Raw genomic sequence first — 19063 nt, forward strand, 5'->3', positions numbered from 1 at the left:
TATCACAATCTCTAAAGTTACGAATAATTAGAGTTGTAATCGCTGAAAATTAGTATGTGGGGCTCATGCGCTACCAGTGGCTACAAGGTGCTGTGGATTAGACCGTGTCTGCCCCTTTTGACCATGTTGTTGCAAATATTTCAGATATGGCTTGCTGGGTGATAAATTGCACAAACAGACCATCTAAGAAGTCTGTGCTCCAGTATTTCTGTTGAGTGAAAATTTCATTTTACTTAATTTGTAATTTTAGCAGAGTTAACTAATTACACTATATAGATATCGAAAGACGATACAATACTGATAGTGGAAACATAACAGGCATTGATAGCTTGATGACTTTGGCAATATGCCAGTCACAGTTGTTAATACTTGCACGCAAGCTACCCACGACAAATAGCATGCGCCAACATGCATTAATCTTACACCAAAACCCCATTTATTTAGCATTATATATCCTTCACAAGCCTTTCAACTTAAAGGTAAATGAACATGTTTCGGCTGCACTCATCCCTCTCAGTTCATGCTGTCCATTTACCCAGCTTTAAACCTGCTCTTCAGAAAACCTATGAGTGATGTCTCTATACAGTCTATGATTGGTGACTGTTTGAAGACATTTTTGTGCACAACACGCACCACTTCCTTAGCGTACTGGCATTCTGATTTAAACACTCCAACATACAGCTAGACACTGACAGCATAGATGACAGAAGGACAGTGATGAGCAACTGGAGCCAACCAGCAGCACCAAACCAGAAGGTATAAGTAGGGCAGCAGAGCGGTGAGGCAAACAGGATAGAGAGAAGGTAACAGTGTTTCTGTGTCACTCCTGATCATCTCTCCTGTCCTCTTTAGCTGCTAATTTTCTTGACTGCCTTCCTTCTCTGCTGTTGATGTGTCAAGTGTAATTTGAGCAGAGCCTTAGGCAGGGATTTTTACACCCTGTTAGCTTCTTTCGAAAAATCCCAGTGAGCATGTGGTCAGTGTGTTGAACATCCAGCCTCCTCATCAAACAGCTTCCAGCAAAAGTACAGAACATTTAAAGAGTCCCAAAATAGCATGTGTCTGTGCTACCCAGAAACAGCAAAAACTGACCAATCTATGTACACAGAAAATCCTCCAACTGTTATAGCTTCAGAAGTAGTGTGTATAGTGGTATAGAAACAATATGGGGACTTGTACTTAAGTACAAATTTTCAGTAATCTTTCCACCACTGGTTACAGCCACTGAAGCCTATAACACCTTCAGAGTTGTTGTGGGTGTTTTGTTTTATATTATGTGGATATAATGATGTAAAAAAATTGGACATGAATGACAGTCCTCATTCATACTGTGCAATGAAATAGAAGTCAATTATGAATTACTGCTTGCTTTTTTGTTCCATTTTCCACATCATCCCAATGTTTTCTGAAACGGGGTTGTACATTTCCACCTTTATTATGAATGGCCTTGAGGGTGCAAGAACACCTGGACAATAATGGGAGAAATCAACATTTACAGTGGACAAAGGTAACTGTCTAAATGGGTGTACAGAGAGCACTTTCAGAGAAAAGACATTTTCAGGACAGCCAACAAGTGTGACAAACTGTTTTATGTCAGCTGAACTCCTTAGAGGAGTCTGAGTCTGCTGGTGTTTGGAGAGGTAAAAATGGAAGTTACGCTGCTGTATTCAAGCTAGTGTACTAAGTTTGTGGTTGGGAAGACCAGAAATGGTAGAACACAGTGTAATGCAATTTGACTTTCTTTTTTTTCTTTTTTTTTGGGGGGGGGGTAGAGCAAAACAAACTTTTTTGTTCAAATTGACTGAAAAGTTATTCATAGCTATTATGACAATTGGTGGGTTTCCCTTAGGGCCCCTTCACACATAGTATGAATAAATACAAATCAGGGTGAATCACGGTGGAACAGCTCGTATGAGCGAACCATGAAAACATCGAGCTGACAGGCAGGCATGAACGAACCCGCTGCGACAGTGTCGTGCATGTGACGGTGTCGTGCACATGACGGTGTCATACACGCCACGGTGTCGTGTGAGCAGGAACACAGTGTGAGCAGCTGGGACGTGGTGCACCACAATGTGCCGCTGATGTGGAGAACAATATAATAAAAAAACAGCTGTATAATTAGTGAATAGCACTAATATAATACTAATATAACCCTAGTTAATTAAAAAATAAATGACACTCACAGGATTCAAACCTGCAATTTACAAAAGCTCTGATTACCGGAAACTTTACCACTGCACTACAATCACTGTCTTGTGTGAAATGACTAAAATCAACAAGCAGATAAACATATTTTTTAAAAAAAGAGAAAAAGGGCCGTGATAACTGACCAAACAGCGTTTGTTATGGCATATTTCTGCTGATACGTGACTGAAAGTGGCATATTTGTTGCACAGATGGCTTGTCATATAGTTGTGCGCCACTCACAGGACATACGTGTCCTGTCAGACAGATGTGATATTCAGATCGCCTGCTGCATGTCCACATGAACTGATGGTCCGTTTCTTGAGCCCGTCACAAAAGCAACATGTTGTTATGTATTTCCATGTAAGGACAGCAAGCACACACACTCACGCGTGTCCATCAAAACACTGCAGCTGTGACGTTCAGGACCAGAGATGTTGTTAGATAAAATGTACTGTACAAACATGTTATCATTTATTTTCCTTTATTACATCTGCTCTTTTATATTGTTCCTTTTGTATCTTAAATTCTGCAAACTGTTTCTCTCAGATATTCCCAGATAGATAGCACAGCAAAACCACTCACTCTGTACCTAAGATCGGAATGTTTCAGTTGATTGCATACGCATCTGTACATGACTAATAGCACATGTTGGAACCACACGCCCTGTGGACTCATGTAGCCCCCACCCTTATCTTTGTTTTTTACACACAATAAAAGAGCCTCGCGGAGGATGTCACAGTTGGAGAACTGCACATAGCAAGCTCTGCTGCGTCTCCCCTTTGCAAAGCTCACTAAAGATATCTCAACTCTCTGAGTTCTTGTCTCAAGTGTCATTTCTTGTATGTCCAGGTGAGGTCAAACCTGACAGATGTCTTAATAGCTGTTGGCAGCCAGCCATGCCCCCGTCCGTTCAGAGCACAAACCAATGTGTCACTCCGTTCAGTCCGTTCAGCACACAGACCAAGGTGTCACTCTGTGATCAGATGAGAAGTGCCTCGCCTGCTGGAGGGGGGTGCGTGAACCACACGCAAGCCATGTGTTGGGGGAGAGTGCGGGGAGCACGCGAAATATTCGCAGACGTGTTGTAGGGGGAGCCGACACTCTGGCATGCCACATGCGTACTTGGCAACTTCACAGTTGTGGGGGCACTTAGACAAATTTCATCGCCAGCTCAAAAGTGATTGTCTGCTGACTGCTTTCATGCTGAAAGCGCGAATGGCCACACATTTTCTAATTTCTGAGTGAGCGGTGTTAGATGTTCATGTGTGTCATCTGGAATTTGGTGGACACCTGCCGTAAGAGGGCTCTCACAAGGCACACTCTGTCTTTTAGCCGCTGGTGTGCACAAATAGTTGTAGCAACAGGTGTGCGAGGCATTGGAGGCAGCTATGATTTTACACGTATTGCATACACACATCCATGACCAGTAAAAGATCAAGGACCGTGACGTCACCCGGTATGGCGGAACCGGGGTCCCACCCTGGAGCCAGGCCTGGGGTTGGGGCTCGCGCGCGAGCGCCTGGTGGTTGGGCCTTAGCCCATGGGGCCCGGCCGGGCTCAGCCCGAAAGAGTGACGTGGGCCCGCCCTCCTGTGGGTTCACCACCTGCAGAGGGGGCCAAGGGGGTCGGGTGCAGAGAGGATTGGGTGGCGGTCGAGGGCGGATGGCCCGGCGGCCCGGTCCATGCTCACAGCCCCTGGCTGTTGGGACGTGGAATGTCACCTCGCTAGGGGGGAAGGAGCCTGAGCTTGTGCGGGAGGTTGAGAGATACCGACTAGAGATAGTCGGGCTCACCTCCACGCACAGCTTGGGCTCTGGTACCCAACTCCTGGAGAGGACGCTTCATTTTTCTGGCGTCGCCCACGGGGAGAGGCGGAGAGCTGGGGTCACATTGCTTATTGCTCCCCAGCTCAGTCGCCAAGTGTTGGAGTTCACTCCGGTGAACGAGAGGGTCACGTCCCTACACCTTCGGGTCGGGGACAGGTCTCTCACCGTTGTCTCGGCCTATGGGCCGAGCAGCAGTGCAGAGTACCCGACCTTCCTGGAGTCCCTGGGAGGGGTACTAGATAGCGCTCCGACTGGGGACTCCATTGTTCTCCTGGGGGATTTCAACGCCCACGTGGGAGGCGACAGTGAGACCTGGAGGGGGGTGATCGGGAAGCACGGCCTCCCCGATCTGAACCCGAGTGGTGTTCAGTTGTTGGACTTCTGTGCTAGTCACAGTTTGTCCATCACGAACACCATGTTCGAGCACAAGGGTGTCCATAAGTGCACATGGCACCAGGACACCCTGAGCCGGAGGTCGATGATCGAGTTTATAGTCGTATCATCTGACCTTCGGCCACGTGTCTCGGACACTCGAGTGAAGAGAGGGGCAGAGCTGTCGACTGATCACCACCTGGTGGTGAGTTGGATCCGCTGGGAGGGTAGGAAGCCGGTAAGACCTGGCAGGCCCAAACGTATCGTGAGGGTCTGCTGGGAATGACTGGCGGAACCCTCTGTCAGCGAGGTCTTCAACTCCCACCTCCGGGAGAGCTTCCCCCAGATCCTGGGGGAGGTTGGAGACATGGAGTCCAAGTGGACCATGTTCTCCACCTCCATTGTCGATGCAGCTGCTCGTAGCTGTGGTCGCAAGGTCTCTGGTGCCTGTCATGGCGGCAATCCCCGAACCAGGTGGTGGACACCGGAAGTAAGGGATGCCATCAAGCTGAAGAAGGAGTCCTACTTATCTTTGTTGATAGGTGGGACCCCAGAGGCAGCAGACAGGTACCGGCAGGCCAAGCGTGCCGCAGCCCGTGCAGTCGCAGAAGCAAAAACTCGGGTCTGGGAGGAGTTTGGGGAGGCTATGGAGGAGGACTATCGGTCGGCCTCAAAGAGATTCTGGCAAACCGTCCGACGCCTCAGGAGGCGGAAGCAGCTCTCCACCAGCACTGTTTACGGTGCGGGTGGGGAGCTGTTGACCCTGACTGGGGATGTTGTCGGGCGGTGGAAGGAGTACTTCGAGGATCTCCTCAATCCCGTCGTCACGTCTTCCGAAGAGGAAGCAGAGACTGGGGACTCGGAGGCGGACTCATCCATTACCCAGGCCGAAGTCACCGAGGTGGTTAGAAAGCTCCTTGGTGGCAAGGTTCCTGGGGTGGATGAAGTCCGTCCTGAGTACCTTAAGTCTCTGGATGTTGTGGGGCTGTCTTGGCTGACACGCCTCTGCAACATCGCGTGGCGATCGGGGGAAGTGCCTCTGGATTGGCAGACTGGGGTGGTGGTCCCTCTGTTTAAGAAGGGGGACGGGAGGGTGTGTTCCAACTATAGGGGGATCACACTCCTCAGCCTCACCGGTAAGGTCTATTCCAGAGTACTGGAGAGGAGAATTCGACCGATGGTCGAACCTCGGATTCAGGAGGAGCAGTGTGGTTTTCTTCCTGGTCGCGGCACACTGGACCAGCTCTACAAGGTCCATCGGGTGCTCGAGGGTTCATGGGAGTTTGCCCAACCAGTCCACATGTGTTTTGTGGATCTGGAGAAGGCATTCGACCGTGTCCCTCGGGGCACCCTGTGGGGAGTGCTCCGGGAGTATGGGGTCCAGGGTCCTTTGCTAAGGGCTATCCGGTCCCTGTACGACCGCAGCAGGAGCTTGGTTCGCATTTCCGGTAGTAAGTCAAACCTGTTTCCAGTGCACGTTGGCCTCCGCCAGGGCTGCCCTTTGTCACTGGTTCTGTTCATTATTTTTATGGACAGAATTTCTAGGTGCAGCCAGGGTGTACAGGGGGTCTGGTTTGGGAACCACAGAATCTCGTCTCTGCTGTTTGCGGACGATGTGGTTCTGTTGGCTTCGTCAAATCAGGACCTTCAGCGTGCACTGGGGTGGTTTGCAGCCGAGTGTGAAGCATCCGGGATGAAAATCAGCACCTCCAAATCCGAGGCCATGGTTCTCGACCGGAAAAAGGTGCTTTGCCCTCTTTAGGTTGGTGGAATGTCCTTGCCTCAAGTGGAGGAGTTTAAGTATCTCGGGGTCTTGTTCACGAGTGAGGGACGGATGGAGCATGAGATCGATAGACGGATCGGTGCAGCGTCTGCAGTGATGCGGTCACTGTATCGGACCGTCGTGGTGAAGAGAGAGCTGAGTAGGGGGGCAAGGCTCTTGATTTACCGATCGATCTACGTTCCGATCCTCACCTATGGTCATGAGATTTGGCTCATGACCGAAAGAACGAGATTGCGAGTACAAGCGGCCGAGATGAGTTTCCTCCGCAGGGTGGCTGGGCGCTCCCTTAGAGATAGGGTGAGGAGCTCGGTCACTCGGGAGGAGCTCGGAGTCGAGCCGCTGCTCCTCCACGTCGAAAGGAGTCAGTTGAGGTGGCTCGGGCATTCTTTCCGGATGCCCCCTGGACGCATCGCTGGAGAGGTGTTCCGGGCACGTCCCACTGGGAGGAGGCCCCGGGGAAGACCCAGGACACGCTGGAGGGACTACATCTCTCGGCTGGCTTGGGAACGCCTTGGGGTTCCCCCGGAGGAGCTGGAGGAGGTGTGTGTGGATTGGGAGGTCTGGGCGGCTTTGCTTGAGCTGCTGCCCCCGCGACCCGACTCCGGATAAAGCGGAAGAAAATGGATGGATGGATGCATACGATTCCAGCTTCATGCGTAATTCATGCGCAATTCAGCCACATTTGTACTATGGGTGAAGGGGCCCTTACCCTCCAAATTTCCCAATTTGAAGTAACTCATTGTAAATATGCTTAACGGAAGCGTGTATATTTTGAAAATGTTTTATGTTCAGATGAGATGTTTTTTCAGGTGATTCAAAAAGCCTTACTTCGAAAAATGGCAAAGGAAATACTTTTTTCTATTACAGGCCACATGACATACAGACAGAATTACATGACATTCTAAAATACAGGAAGGGGTACGTATGGCCAGACTAAGAGACAGAGAGCTTGTTAAATGACAAAAATTGCGTTACAGCAATACTAGATAACAAAACAATGAAATGGCAATATTTGGCAGGACGTACCATTTCATCACCTTCAATTTATTTCCATTTATATAGCACAAAATCACAGCAAAGTTGCCTCAAGGTGGTTCACACAAGATCAAACCTTACCAGCCCCCAGAGAAGCACACAGGCGACAGTGGTCAGGAAAAACTCCCTCTGATGATCTGAGGAAGAAACCTTATGCAGACCAGGCTCAAAGGGGTGACCCTGTTGACTACTGGATTTAAAGTTCTCCTGAAAGCCTCACTAGAAACGTTAAACTGACTGTAGGTTTGAGTGCCACTGAGTTTGTCTGTCGATATGTGGCCCAACGATAGACTAGGGTCCTGTCTAGGGTCTGCACCATCTCTTGCCATGTGACTACTGGGATGGGCTCCACCCTCCCCGTGACCCTTGAATGGAGTAAGCGGGTATAGAAAATAAATATTTTTGCTAATCTGCTTTCTTGAAACTCACCTAATGTGGTAGAACCACTGTCATGCCAACACCACAGTAGCATTGTCACTATACTTTTGTTCACACACATGGCAAAACTTTTTATTTATTTTAAATTAATTAATGTATAAAATAAAATATATGCTAAAACAGAGGTCTCAAACTGATTCAAGAAAGGGCAGAGAGGATGTAGGTTTTCTTTGCAACCACCCACTCCACCAGGTGATTTCACTGATTAACATCACTTTGAGCAAATGGAATCAGTGAAATCACCTGGTGGTGTGGGTGGTTGCAAGAAAACCTGCACCCTCTTGGCCCTTTCTGGAATCAGTTTGAGACCTTTGTGCTAAAATAAACAATAGATGTCCAATGGGCATTTCAGAACTGTCATTACATTGACATGCACAGTTTATAGGGGTTATGGTTATTCAATTGGACTATTGTCCTTGTAGCAGTATACATGCAGAGAGGGGAATCGATTAAATGAATAAAACATGTCACATTATAACGACCGCTACAGGTGGCGCTGTACCCCTATCAGCTCGTTGGTACTGAGCCAGTTCTGGGTGACTTATTATCTCCCAGACCAACTAGGTGTCAGCAAGTTGTCAACAAACATGTCAAACAGCGAGGTGGACAATGCTGTAGTGCTGCATATTTTGTACTTGCTTATTTGATGTGTGTGAGAAGAACTCCATTATGTAAGGTGCGTCTGAGTGCTCAGAAAGTACCACAAACACTGCGCCAGGCTTCAGATGTGCTTTTATGTGATCTAAAGCACAAATGTTTTCTTGTGATGGATGATAGGAATGTGTCCACCTTGTGCCTGGCTACATCTCATTTTTTATAGATGAACGTGCCAGTGGGTGCACAGATGAGTGCAAGTCCATCTGACAGCAATGGCACTTGCATTGGTCATGTGCGCTTTGGGGTGATCTGGCCCCATCTTGTCAGTCTGCTTGATGAGATTCTTTAAAACATACCTCAATGTGGAATTTTCTGCGAATCCAACCGCACAACCGTTACTAACCTATTACTGCACAAGCTTCGCATTGACACAAACATGAAATCTGCAAGGCTTCAACAACACCTCTTATGCGTTTACACATAACGACGACAAGTCACGAATGCCACAAAGTATACATCCTTGGCTGCTGATCACGAATGTGATGATTTGAGGCAGAGGTGTCAGATGTACTCAGGAACTGCTGCAACCTGTTACCACGTGTTACGATTAATGGCATGTGTTGCTGGCGAATTATCAGGAACCATTACGCACGGTCAAGAATAATGTTCTGCACGTAACAGCGCATCGTTACATTCTGTGATGTTGTGAATGAGGTGAATTGTCTCCACACACACCCGTATTCATCCATCAGCTGCTGAATAATTCAAATTGCTCCAGTTTGCTCCTCAAAATCCACAGTAGAAGAACTTTGTGACTGCATGTTTAGTTGGGCTCTGTGCCATGGAGTGACGCAGAGAGGAGCAGGAAATGGAGAGAGACAGTTGTGTGGCTCCACGTGGCTCTTGTCTCGCACATTTTCCCAAACATCAGGCACAGCAGCAGCAGGTGGAACACCTGCAGGAGCGCACTTATGAGCATTGGAACAAAACTTTTAGTGGACTTGGCGTTACTGTCCTTCTTCAGCATACTGCAGCAATGAAACTGAATGCAGTGCAGCAGGGTTTAATTATGCACACATCAAAGAACACTGTCACGCTCAATTAAGGATCACCACTAATCAAGACGGATCAACATGCTCAGTTGTGACCTCCACAACATGAGGCGAAATGAGGGTGGTGCATGACATTCGTGGAAGATTTTTTTGACAGCCAAAAACATGCTCCACAAAAATCACGAATATCATGCACCAACATGCACTATTAAGAAACCTATTCAGATGCGTTACGTCACATTAAGAATGTCAGGAATGTGCCAAGAATGATGCACATATGACATTCGTAATACGTCATGCCTATGTGTAAATGCAGCATTACATCAAACTGGTGTTTATCCAAGCAAACATCTGTTCTACTCACTTATGGGACTTCTTGCTTTCAGTGCCTCCGGGCTCAGACCCACAGTCATGAGCCTGAATGATGAACGTGTACTCCTTCTGCAGTTCACAGTCAACCAGGCCACAGGCTCGGAGCTGACCCTCGCCAGACGTACCATTTAGTACCACTGCTTGAAATGGAGCTTGCAGCCCATGGATGTTGAACGCACAGATCTCCCCTAGAGAAGAGGAAATGGGGAAAGAGGTCAATGTTAAACACAGTCAGCTGGTAGAATACAAGAGGAAGTGTTCACAAAATGCCCAAATTATCACATCTGTTTTAACGTATGTGAGAGACAAGTTAGGCTCATTAAAATGTCTTGCTTACAATGAAGCAGTTGTAGATAGTTCACTTGCACAGCAAATTTACAGTCCTTGCCTTTTTGCCATCCTGAAGCAGCTGTGGCTTATATGACTTCAAAAGGGTAATTTGACAGAAGACCAAGTTTCTCAATGACTTTTCTCACGCAGCTGTTGGAATTACACAGTGACATTAGCCTGTAAAATTCCCTTAGCTCCATGTAATGCTCAGAATTGGGAAAACTGAAGAACAATTTATTTAAATTACAGGAGAACGAGCAGGCATGAAGAGGATTTCATAGTTTTCCCTCAGATTAGTCACTTTGTGTAATTCTTATCCCCACCAAGGGTTGCAGTGGAGAACACCATAGGAAAAACACAACGGCAATAAAAGTAACTGAGACCGAATTTATTTATCACACACACACACACACACATATATATATATATATATATATATATATATATATATATATACGAGGTCTATTAGAAAAGTATCCGACCTTATTATTTTTTTCAAAAACCATATGGATTTGAATCACGTGTGATCGCGCGAGACAAGCTTGAACCCTCGTGCGCATGCGTGAGTTTTTCCACGCCTGTCAGTTGCGTCATTCGCCTGTGAGCAGGCTTTGAGTGAGAAGTGGTCCAGCCCCCTCGTCGGATTTTCATTGTCAGGAAATAGAATGATTTGGGCTTTTTTTCCATCAGAATTTTTTCAGAAACTGTTAGAGACTGGCAGCTGGAAACCATTAGAAAAATTTATCTGGCTTTCGGTGAAAATGTTAAGGGCTTGGTAGAGAATAAGGAGTGTTACTGTCACTTTAAGGACGGCCCCCAGCGGCTGTGGGGCGCGCCGCGCTCTGAAGCCGCCATTGACAGGCTGAACGACCATTTCATTTCTAAACGGATGGCTGTCTGGATCCGTGACCATCGTGTGCCATTTCTCTGGTTATCACAAGAGCTGGACATCAGCCATTTTCCGGCAGATTTCACTTTTAACAAGAGATTTTGTCATGGAAAGCCGAGCAGAGGCTTCGCGCGTCACGATGGACTCGCTACCGGAGCGAGACAAAACCACCTCCGTTTTGGTCTCACAGGACGGCTTTGAGATGGCGTTCAGACTGCTGTCGGTGGTTTTTCCATCGAGTGATTATCCGAGAAATTGTGGATGTGCCTGGACATGCCAGAACATGTCCCGTGAGGCTTCATCACGGCGTTGCTGTGCGCCATGCGGCATCGCCGCGACGCGCGAAGCCTCCGCTCCTCTTTCATGACAAAAACTCCTGTAACAGTGGAATGTGCCGTTCATTTCCAAACTGGACGCTGTGTTTTATCCGGGACATCGTCTGACTAGCACAGGAATTGTGAAAAGACGTGGACATCAGCACTTTTTTGGCACATTGAGACAGACGTGCAGAGGAATTCCTAGAAATGCTGAAGGCTCTGGGTGTGGAGGGACTGTCTTGGATGAGACATCTCTTCAACACTGCATGGAGGTCTGGGACAGTGTCAAAGGAGAGGCAAACTGGGGTGGTGGTCCCCATATTTAAAAAAGTGGACCCGAGAATGTGTGCCAGCTACAAGTGCACACACTCAGCCACCCTGGTAAAGTCTACTCCAGGGTGCTGGAAAGAAGGGTTTGGCCGATAGTTGAACCACCTTCTGAACAGGCTCTTCACTCTCACAAGGGTCCTGGAATGGTCCTGGGAGTATGCCCATCCAGTCTACATGTGTTTTGTGGACTTGAAGAAGGCATATGTTCAGGTACCCTGGGAGATACTGTGTGAGGTGCTGTGGGAGTATGGAGTGAGGGGTCCCTTCTCAGGGCCATCCAATCTCTGTCTGGTATAGGCCAGCCTCCACCTGTTTGGTGGGCTCAGGGTCTCATCACTGCTTTTTGCAGATGATGTGGTCCTGTTAGCATCATCAGCCTGACCTCCAGCACTCACTGGGTAGGTTTGCAGCCAGGTGTGGAGCAGCTGGGAAAAGGATCAGCACCTCTAAATCTGAGGCCATGGTGCTCAGCAGGAAACTGATGGACTGCCTACCCTGGGTAGGGAATGAGGTCTTCCCCAAATGAAGGAGTTCAAGTACCTCGGGGTCTTGTTCATATGTGAGGGGACAATGGAGCGTGAGATTGGCCAGAGAATCGGCACAACAGGGATGGTATTGCATTCTCTTTACTGCATTGTTGTGACAAAAAAGGGAGTTGAGCTGAAAGGCAAAGCTCTGGATTTACCATTCACTTTTCATTTCTACTCTCACCTATGGTCATCATCATCATCACTGTTCCCCCGTGGCATCTGAGTTTGTCTTGGGGTGCTCCTGCTGGAAGCGTATATTCAGCAGTCGCAGGAAGTCGGTCTTCACTATCATCATTTTCTTTGCCTGTTGTACATCGACAGCAAGTAGTTTCTCCGTTCTATTCCACACATTCCTTGGAGCCAGAACATCAAATAGCACCTGTTTCTGGAGGTTGTCATGAGGGCTGGGTCATGACCGAAAGAGTTAGATCCTCCAACAGAGATAGGATGAGAAGCTCAGTCATTCGTGAGGAGCTCAGAGAAGAGCTGCTGCTCCTTGGCATTGAGAAGAGCCAGTTGAGGTGGTTCGGGCATGTGGGAAGGATGCCTCCTGGACACCTCCCCAGGAGGTGACCCTGCTGGGAGGAGACCCTGGGTACTAGGTGGAGAGATTACAGCTCCACAATGGCCTGGGAACTCCTCAGGATACACCAGTTAGAGGTGGTAAATGTGGCCGGAGAAAGGGAAGTTTGGGGTCCAAAGTGGAGCTGTTGCTCCTGCAACCCGATTCTGGATAAGAGGTTGAAGATAAGTGAGTCACGAGTGACCATGAAAGCTGTGAGTGCTTCTTTCCGCTCCATGCATAACAAACAAACAGAGACTGAAAAGCACTGCTGATCACATTGAATATTTAGAGCAAAGTGTTTTTGAAACACTGTCCATGGCTCTGTGAGGTTTCTGTCTTGAAGCAGCAGGTGTTTTAGCTCTGTACTCATAAAGCAAAGTACAGACAATGGGCCTCATGTATCAACATTGCGTATGGCGATATTTGAGCGTATATGGGGTGTACGCCAAAACGACTGCGCTACTTGGCATTTATCAATGTGGTCGTTGGCGTATGCTGTACTGAAAATATACACCAGGTCGAGAGGTGGCATAAATTATACACCAAAATGAACCAGCACTGGAATCCACACAAAAATGAAGATGATCAACATGATAAACAGTGCCGTTATACAAATCAATGCATATGTTACATAAATAACACTTTCCTGATTATACTACATAATAATCAATACAAATCCCGCCTTTGCGGGATTGTTATGGAGCACGATCCGTGGTCACAGCGCTGACTGCAAAGACAGCGCTGCTCGCCTTGTTCTCCAGACTTCAAGCCTGGAGCCAGAGCAGCGCTGAGCTTAACTTCATGTGGTGTGATTGTTTTAGACTATGAAATTGATAATAACTGTAGTTTCGTCATTCCCTTAATTCGCCCGTGCTGCAACCAGGTTTTGTCATCTCCATTCGGTTGTCACAGTAAAATAAATACAGAAGTACATTTAAAAAATAAAGAAATCTGACAGATTAGGCGTGTCTTATTAATTGAGCGAGCAAATATCCACATGTCAAGAATTATTGACATGTGAAAAAAGAATACAGTGGTCCCTCGCTATAACGCTGTTCACCTGTCGTGGCCTCGGAGTCTCGTGGAGTATTTAGTCCAATTTTGCATGCCTTTTTTTTTTTTTACAGTGTTCTGTGTTCTGCGTATCTGTTTATAAGAATCTTGTTGCCCAGAAGAGAAAAGAGCGCCAACAACTACTCATAACTGTGTTTGTCACACGGAAACACACACCTGCTGCAGCCAGGTGTGAGCGGGAAAAGGCGCGGCGTCAGGACGCAGAGGCCCGATCTGTGAAATACTGGTCAGTTACTATTAATAATTTCTTATGTGTCCGACCTCATTCGTTGATCGTTAAAATTAATTTGTTAGCTCTAAATGCCATCATAATTATTTATAGGAAAACGTTCCTTTTTTATTTCTCAAACAAATGTTTGGGCTTGAAAACAGTTTGGTATTATCTTCCTACTAAGGTTTGAACTTTGAGAGTGTTTACACACGAGAGAAAAGTGAGAAAATGTTCATGCCTGATTGAGAAAGTGTATAAACTGTGTAGTGAGGGGTTTTACAGCTTTGAAACGTCTATAATAATTGTAAAAAATAACGCTGACTACGTCGCGGTTTCGCGTATTACGGGCTATTTTTTAGAACGTAACTCCAGCGATTAATAAGGGACCACTGTAACACTTTATTGATTATATACTACAAAACAATTGATACGACGGCCGCTTTTGACGCTCTATTGGCACGCGTCGTGATTGGTGGAGTTCTTTTTCATTGCCGTCTCCCGGCTTCCATGTCGTAAAATGAGGGTGTGTCTGAAGCGGAGTCTGAATATTTATGGGCGTTTATTATAATTACGATCGTTTCCACCCGCCGCATTTATCAAGATCACGTCAGGCGTACGCCAGAAATGGACAGGTGCACACTGCTTGATACATGTCACGGCAACTTTGGTGTATTTCAAGTTTACGCCGTAAATTTACACCACAAGTGCGCAACATTGATACATGAGGCCCAATGTGTGCACTTATTTGAGGACTCATGTTTAATCGTGTTTCATGAACTGACAGAATAATAAAAAAGTGTCATCTGCAAGGCTGTGTGTTCAGCCCCATGCTGTACACTTTGTACACCCATGACTGTGCACCAACCCACAGCAGCAACATCTTTGTCAAATTTGCGGATGACACTACCGTGGTTGGGCTGATTCATAACAACGAGACAGCCTACAGAGAGGAGGTCCTGAACCTCACCACTTGGTGCTCCCTAAATAACCTGGCACTTAACTCCTTAAAGACAAAGGAGTTGGTGCTAGATTTTAGGTGGAAGAGGGAGGACAGCCCCCCCCATTCAGGGAGACACCGTAGAGAGTGACTTCAAGTTCCTGGGAACATACATTTCTCAGGACCTGACATGGGGCACCAACACCAATGCCCTTGTAAAAAGGGCACAGCAGCGTCTGTACTTTTTAAGGTCACTGAGGAAGGTCAACCTGTCCCAGGAACTGCTGCTGTCCTATAGGTGTTCTGTAGAGAGCGTCCTCACCAACAACATCTTGGTGTGGTACAGGAGCTGCTCTCAGGCTGACAAGAAGGCTCTGAAGAGAGTCAGGAAGTCAGCACAGAACATCATAGGAGTGCAGCTGTCCTCTCTGTCAGACATCTATAACACCAGATGTCTGCACAGGGCCAGAAGCAACAGCTTCGATGGTTCACACCCCGGGCACAGCCTGTTCTCACTGCTGCCCTCAGGAAAGAGGTACCGGTCCATCAAGGCCCGTACATCCAGACTCAAAAACATGTTCTACCCAAGTGCGATACGAGTACTGAATGCACATTAGTCTTCAGTCTGCACCATTCATTGCATTTATTTTTTATAAAGGTGAATGCAATGAATAGCACAGAATTCTATTTATATACACCTACTGGCTCCCTTGTAAATACATGTATATATTCTTATTTGTCTTTATATTATATATATATATATTTAAATATATATATTTACTTTTACACCTTTGCACTACGGAAGTTGTCTTTATAATAATATAATGACAATAAAAAGCATTCTATTCTATTCTATTCTATTCTATCCAATCCGAAATAGACATTGTGAATATAAATGTATTAAGGGCCCAGTCCCACTGGAGAGAGGATTGATTGCGCATGAATTGAGTATACAAATTACGGGCATGCCAAAAATGACAAATGTCCCAGTATGAATTACGGATATACTAATAATATATAGCAAATATATGACGAACAATCACGGTTGTATAATGCATGTAGTGAGGAAACGGATCCAACGCATTGCGATTATCACAGCAGTATTACGAGTGGATTATGAATGTATCGCGCACGTGTTGCGCGTACACGGCATCTGTATTGTGGTCATAAATGAAGCACACTCGGGCTGTCGGCATCACTATTCACACCAACAGTACAGCCTCTGGAGCAATTGCTGGACTTGGACAAGCTGACTGGAGTAAACAAGCAGTGAACAGGGTGAGTGGTGACGTCAGCGGATTGCATCAGAGTGCAGCTCGTCCGAACGATTATAACAAGAAGGTAAATCTGTTATAAACATAGGAATAAATACTGTAACAGCTGCAGACAAGAAGGAAAAACACGCAACTGTTTTATCAAACCCTGACAATGTAAACAAGTCAAATAATTACCTTTTTAGACGGCTCAAAATGCTTTCTGCAGCTGGAACCATGCACGCGCGCGAACGGCCCAGCTGCAGCTTCCTCTGTGATTCAGGAGGTGATTAGAGCCATTTTCAACAGGCAATTTGCAGAATAAAATGATTAATCCACCACAAACTAATTATTTTATATACGCAGCGTCCAGCGCAGAGCACGTGACAGCCGGTAGAACAAAGAATGGCGTCCAGCTGTGAACACAGCACATCTGATTCACATCCTCCGCAAATCAGATGCAAAGCAGACGTAATAAAAATGCTTTATTCGTGGCCTATCTGTATGCAGTCACTACAACGTATCTTAGTTTGTGACGTGGACATAATGGGCACGCAAAATATCTGTTTTACACACTGTCCCAGTCCGCTGCCAAGCCGCAAATCACTGTCAGTTGCAGATATCAGCAGATGACGGTGAATATACAGCACATAGATTGAGTATGTTTGTGTATGTATGGAGTATGTAAGGCGGATGTCATCTGCAGCCAAAATTTTATGCAGCTCAAAAATCCTGGTAACAGAAAAATGTGCCTCTCCGGATAATTGCAGACGTGTGTGGGTGTTGGCCAACTCATACAAGTATGTTTCACGCATATTGCGGATGTTAAGCGAATATGGGCCAATTCTGTGTGCAATCCATAAGCAAATCCTCCTAAACACCAGTGGGACCGGGCCCTAAGATCGCATTCTTGCTAGTACTTTTTGTGAAAAAGCTAGATCCATCTGCAAGCCAAGTATACTTGCCATATTTGACAGACATCAGATTAGGTGTTCTAAAGATATATTGCTAAAATTCATGCATACGAGGTCTGTTAGAACAGTGGTGGGCACAGATAACCAAAAAATTAACTTCAATAATAGATAATAAGATAACTGTAAAGTTATCTTTGATAAAGATAAGCCGATAAACCACACAAAAATGTATCTGAAGTTACAGTTAATCGATAAATTCCAGTGTTGTCTATGGGACATTTACAGTTACTAAAGAGCTGATTTTTAACACGATTGCTTTTGAAAGCATCAAAAGCGGTAAAAGACCTAAAGAATAAGCAAGAATGTTTGACCATGCTGCCCCCTGCAGGAAGCAGCACAGACAAATCCTGAGAGCACCCATGAAATCAACTCTTTACTAATCATAATCATTTTTCTTTCAACATCCTGCCCCTGCTGGAAGCTCTTGTTTACAACAGTGCTCCCACCACAGAGGCACACCGAGAGCAGCCATAAGGCCAGCTCCCTATTAATTTCAACACGCTGGTCAGGCGGAGGTCTTGAAAAATAAAGTCATACTAACTTATGGTTTTTTGAAAATACTGATAGAATAACTCCATTAATGTCAATTCTGTCATTTGTACAAAGTTAAAATATAACATATATCTTTTAATGTTGAATAAGGCACTAATTCTGAGGTTTTGTAACAAACACAGACCGCAAAGCATTCTGGGTAAAAGTGCTAAACAGTGATTGGTTCAGTAATCCATTATGTAAACCAACACGTTAATGTGATGTGTGTCGTGTGTTGGTTTAAAGATAAATGTGCTTTTGTAAAATATTCCATTTTTATTTGTAAAAACAGGCATTTTTACGGAGCCCTGGAAGTGTCATCGCAATTGCATGTTTTAAAACTTTTATGATGTTGTAAAACGTGCACTCAATATTAGTAAGTAAGTAAGTAAATTTATTTATATAGTGCCTTTCACAGACATAAGGCCATGTACACACGTTGTCGGGTATTTGTAAAACCGAATATCTTACCCTTTCAGTTTGGGGAAAAAACTTCATCCACACTACGTCGTTTAAAAAAAAAAAATCCATCCACATCGAACCGTAAAAATGTGTTGTAATTAGTCTGCCAAACCTTTGGGTGGCGGTACTGATTAAAATTCTATCCAATCAGGAGCCTTATTCTCTTGTCGTCACTTCCACAAAAACTAAAAACATGGCGCCAACCTCGTTCATGCGGACCAATAAGGAGTCGGAATTACTTCTAACCGTAGTTTTAGAATACAAAGTTAACATATATGCACACAAAAAGCGTCTGGACAATGGACAATACCAACACTTTGAGAGCAGCCATGTACCCAGATGTTTAATACTGCTATGAACACTCCTGGCCAGTAGATGGCAGTAGCGGCCTTGAAAAAATGTCAAACAAAATTCCAGATAATCCGTGTCTGCTACATTTAAGATGCGTGGAAGTTAACAAACGCAAATACACTAACGTCTATAAACCCAGAGAATATATTCACAAGAGTTTTAGGCACTAGAGTTTAATGCTGTTATCTGTGGACCCTGAACAGAGTGTCTGAAATGCATTTGTCCTGTCGTGAACGTCTGAGATTACCTTATGCTAGCCATAATGCACTGCTGCCTGGCACTGCATGTGCTCACAAAACCTTAAAAATTAGCACATTACTTTAAAACGAAAACATATATCTGATATTTTCACTTTATAAACTTCAGACATGACAATAATTTTAAATAACTTGTCTAAAATGAGTGGTTAAAATTTGAACCATAAGTTAAACATGTATGCCTCTGGATGACTTGGTGACTGCTATTATATTAGTATGGCATTAAAGGAAATGACTTTTTTTTGGTCAGCAGTTCTCCTTTGCTTACAGACGATAGAGTGGTTTCTGTTTGCAGAGGATAGAACAACATGCCTATTAGGAAACTTTTAACAGGTAGGTCTCAACAGCTTTAAAAAAAATGTTTTTCACTGTTCAGCTTAGTTTAGT

General features: G+C 45.6%; 1 protein-coding gene across 1 annotated transcript in view; it reads right to left on the minus strand.

Annotated features, from left to right (window-relative positions):
- LOC117508169 (calsyntenin-2-like) overlaps positions 1–19063 on the minus strand; it is a 1041373-nt gene that overhangs the window by 432158 nt on the left and 590152 nt on the right. Inside the window, exon 3 of the mRNA XM_034167838.1 lies at positions 9658–9853. Within this exon, the coding sequence (XP_034023729.1) occupies positions 9658–9853 (196 nt within the window). The remainder of the gene's footprint in view (positions 1–9657; positions 9854–19063) is intronic.

Source organism: Thalassophryne amazonica, chromosome 4 (genome assembly GCF_902500255.1).
Source record: "Thalassophryne amazonica chromosome 4, fThaAma1.1, whole genome shotgun sequence".
Taxonomy (NCBI): Eukaryota; Metazoa; Chordata; class Actinopteri; order Batrachoidiformes; family Batrachoididae; genus Thalassophryne; species Thalassophryne amazonica.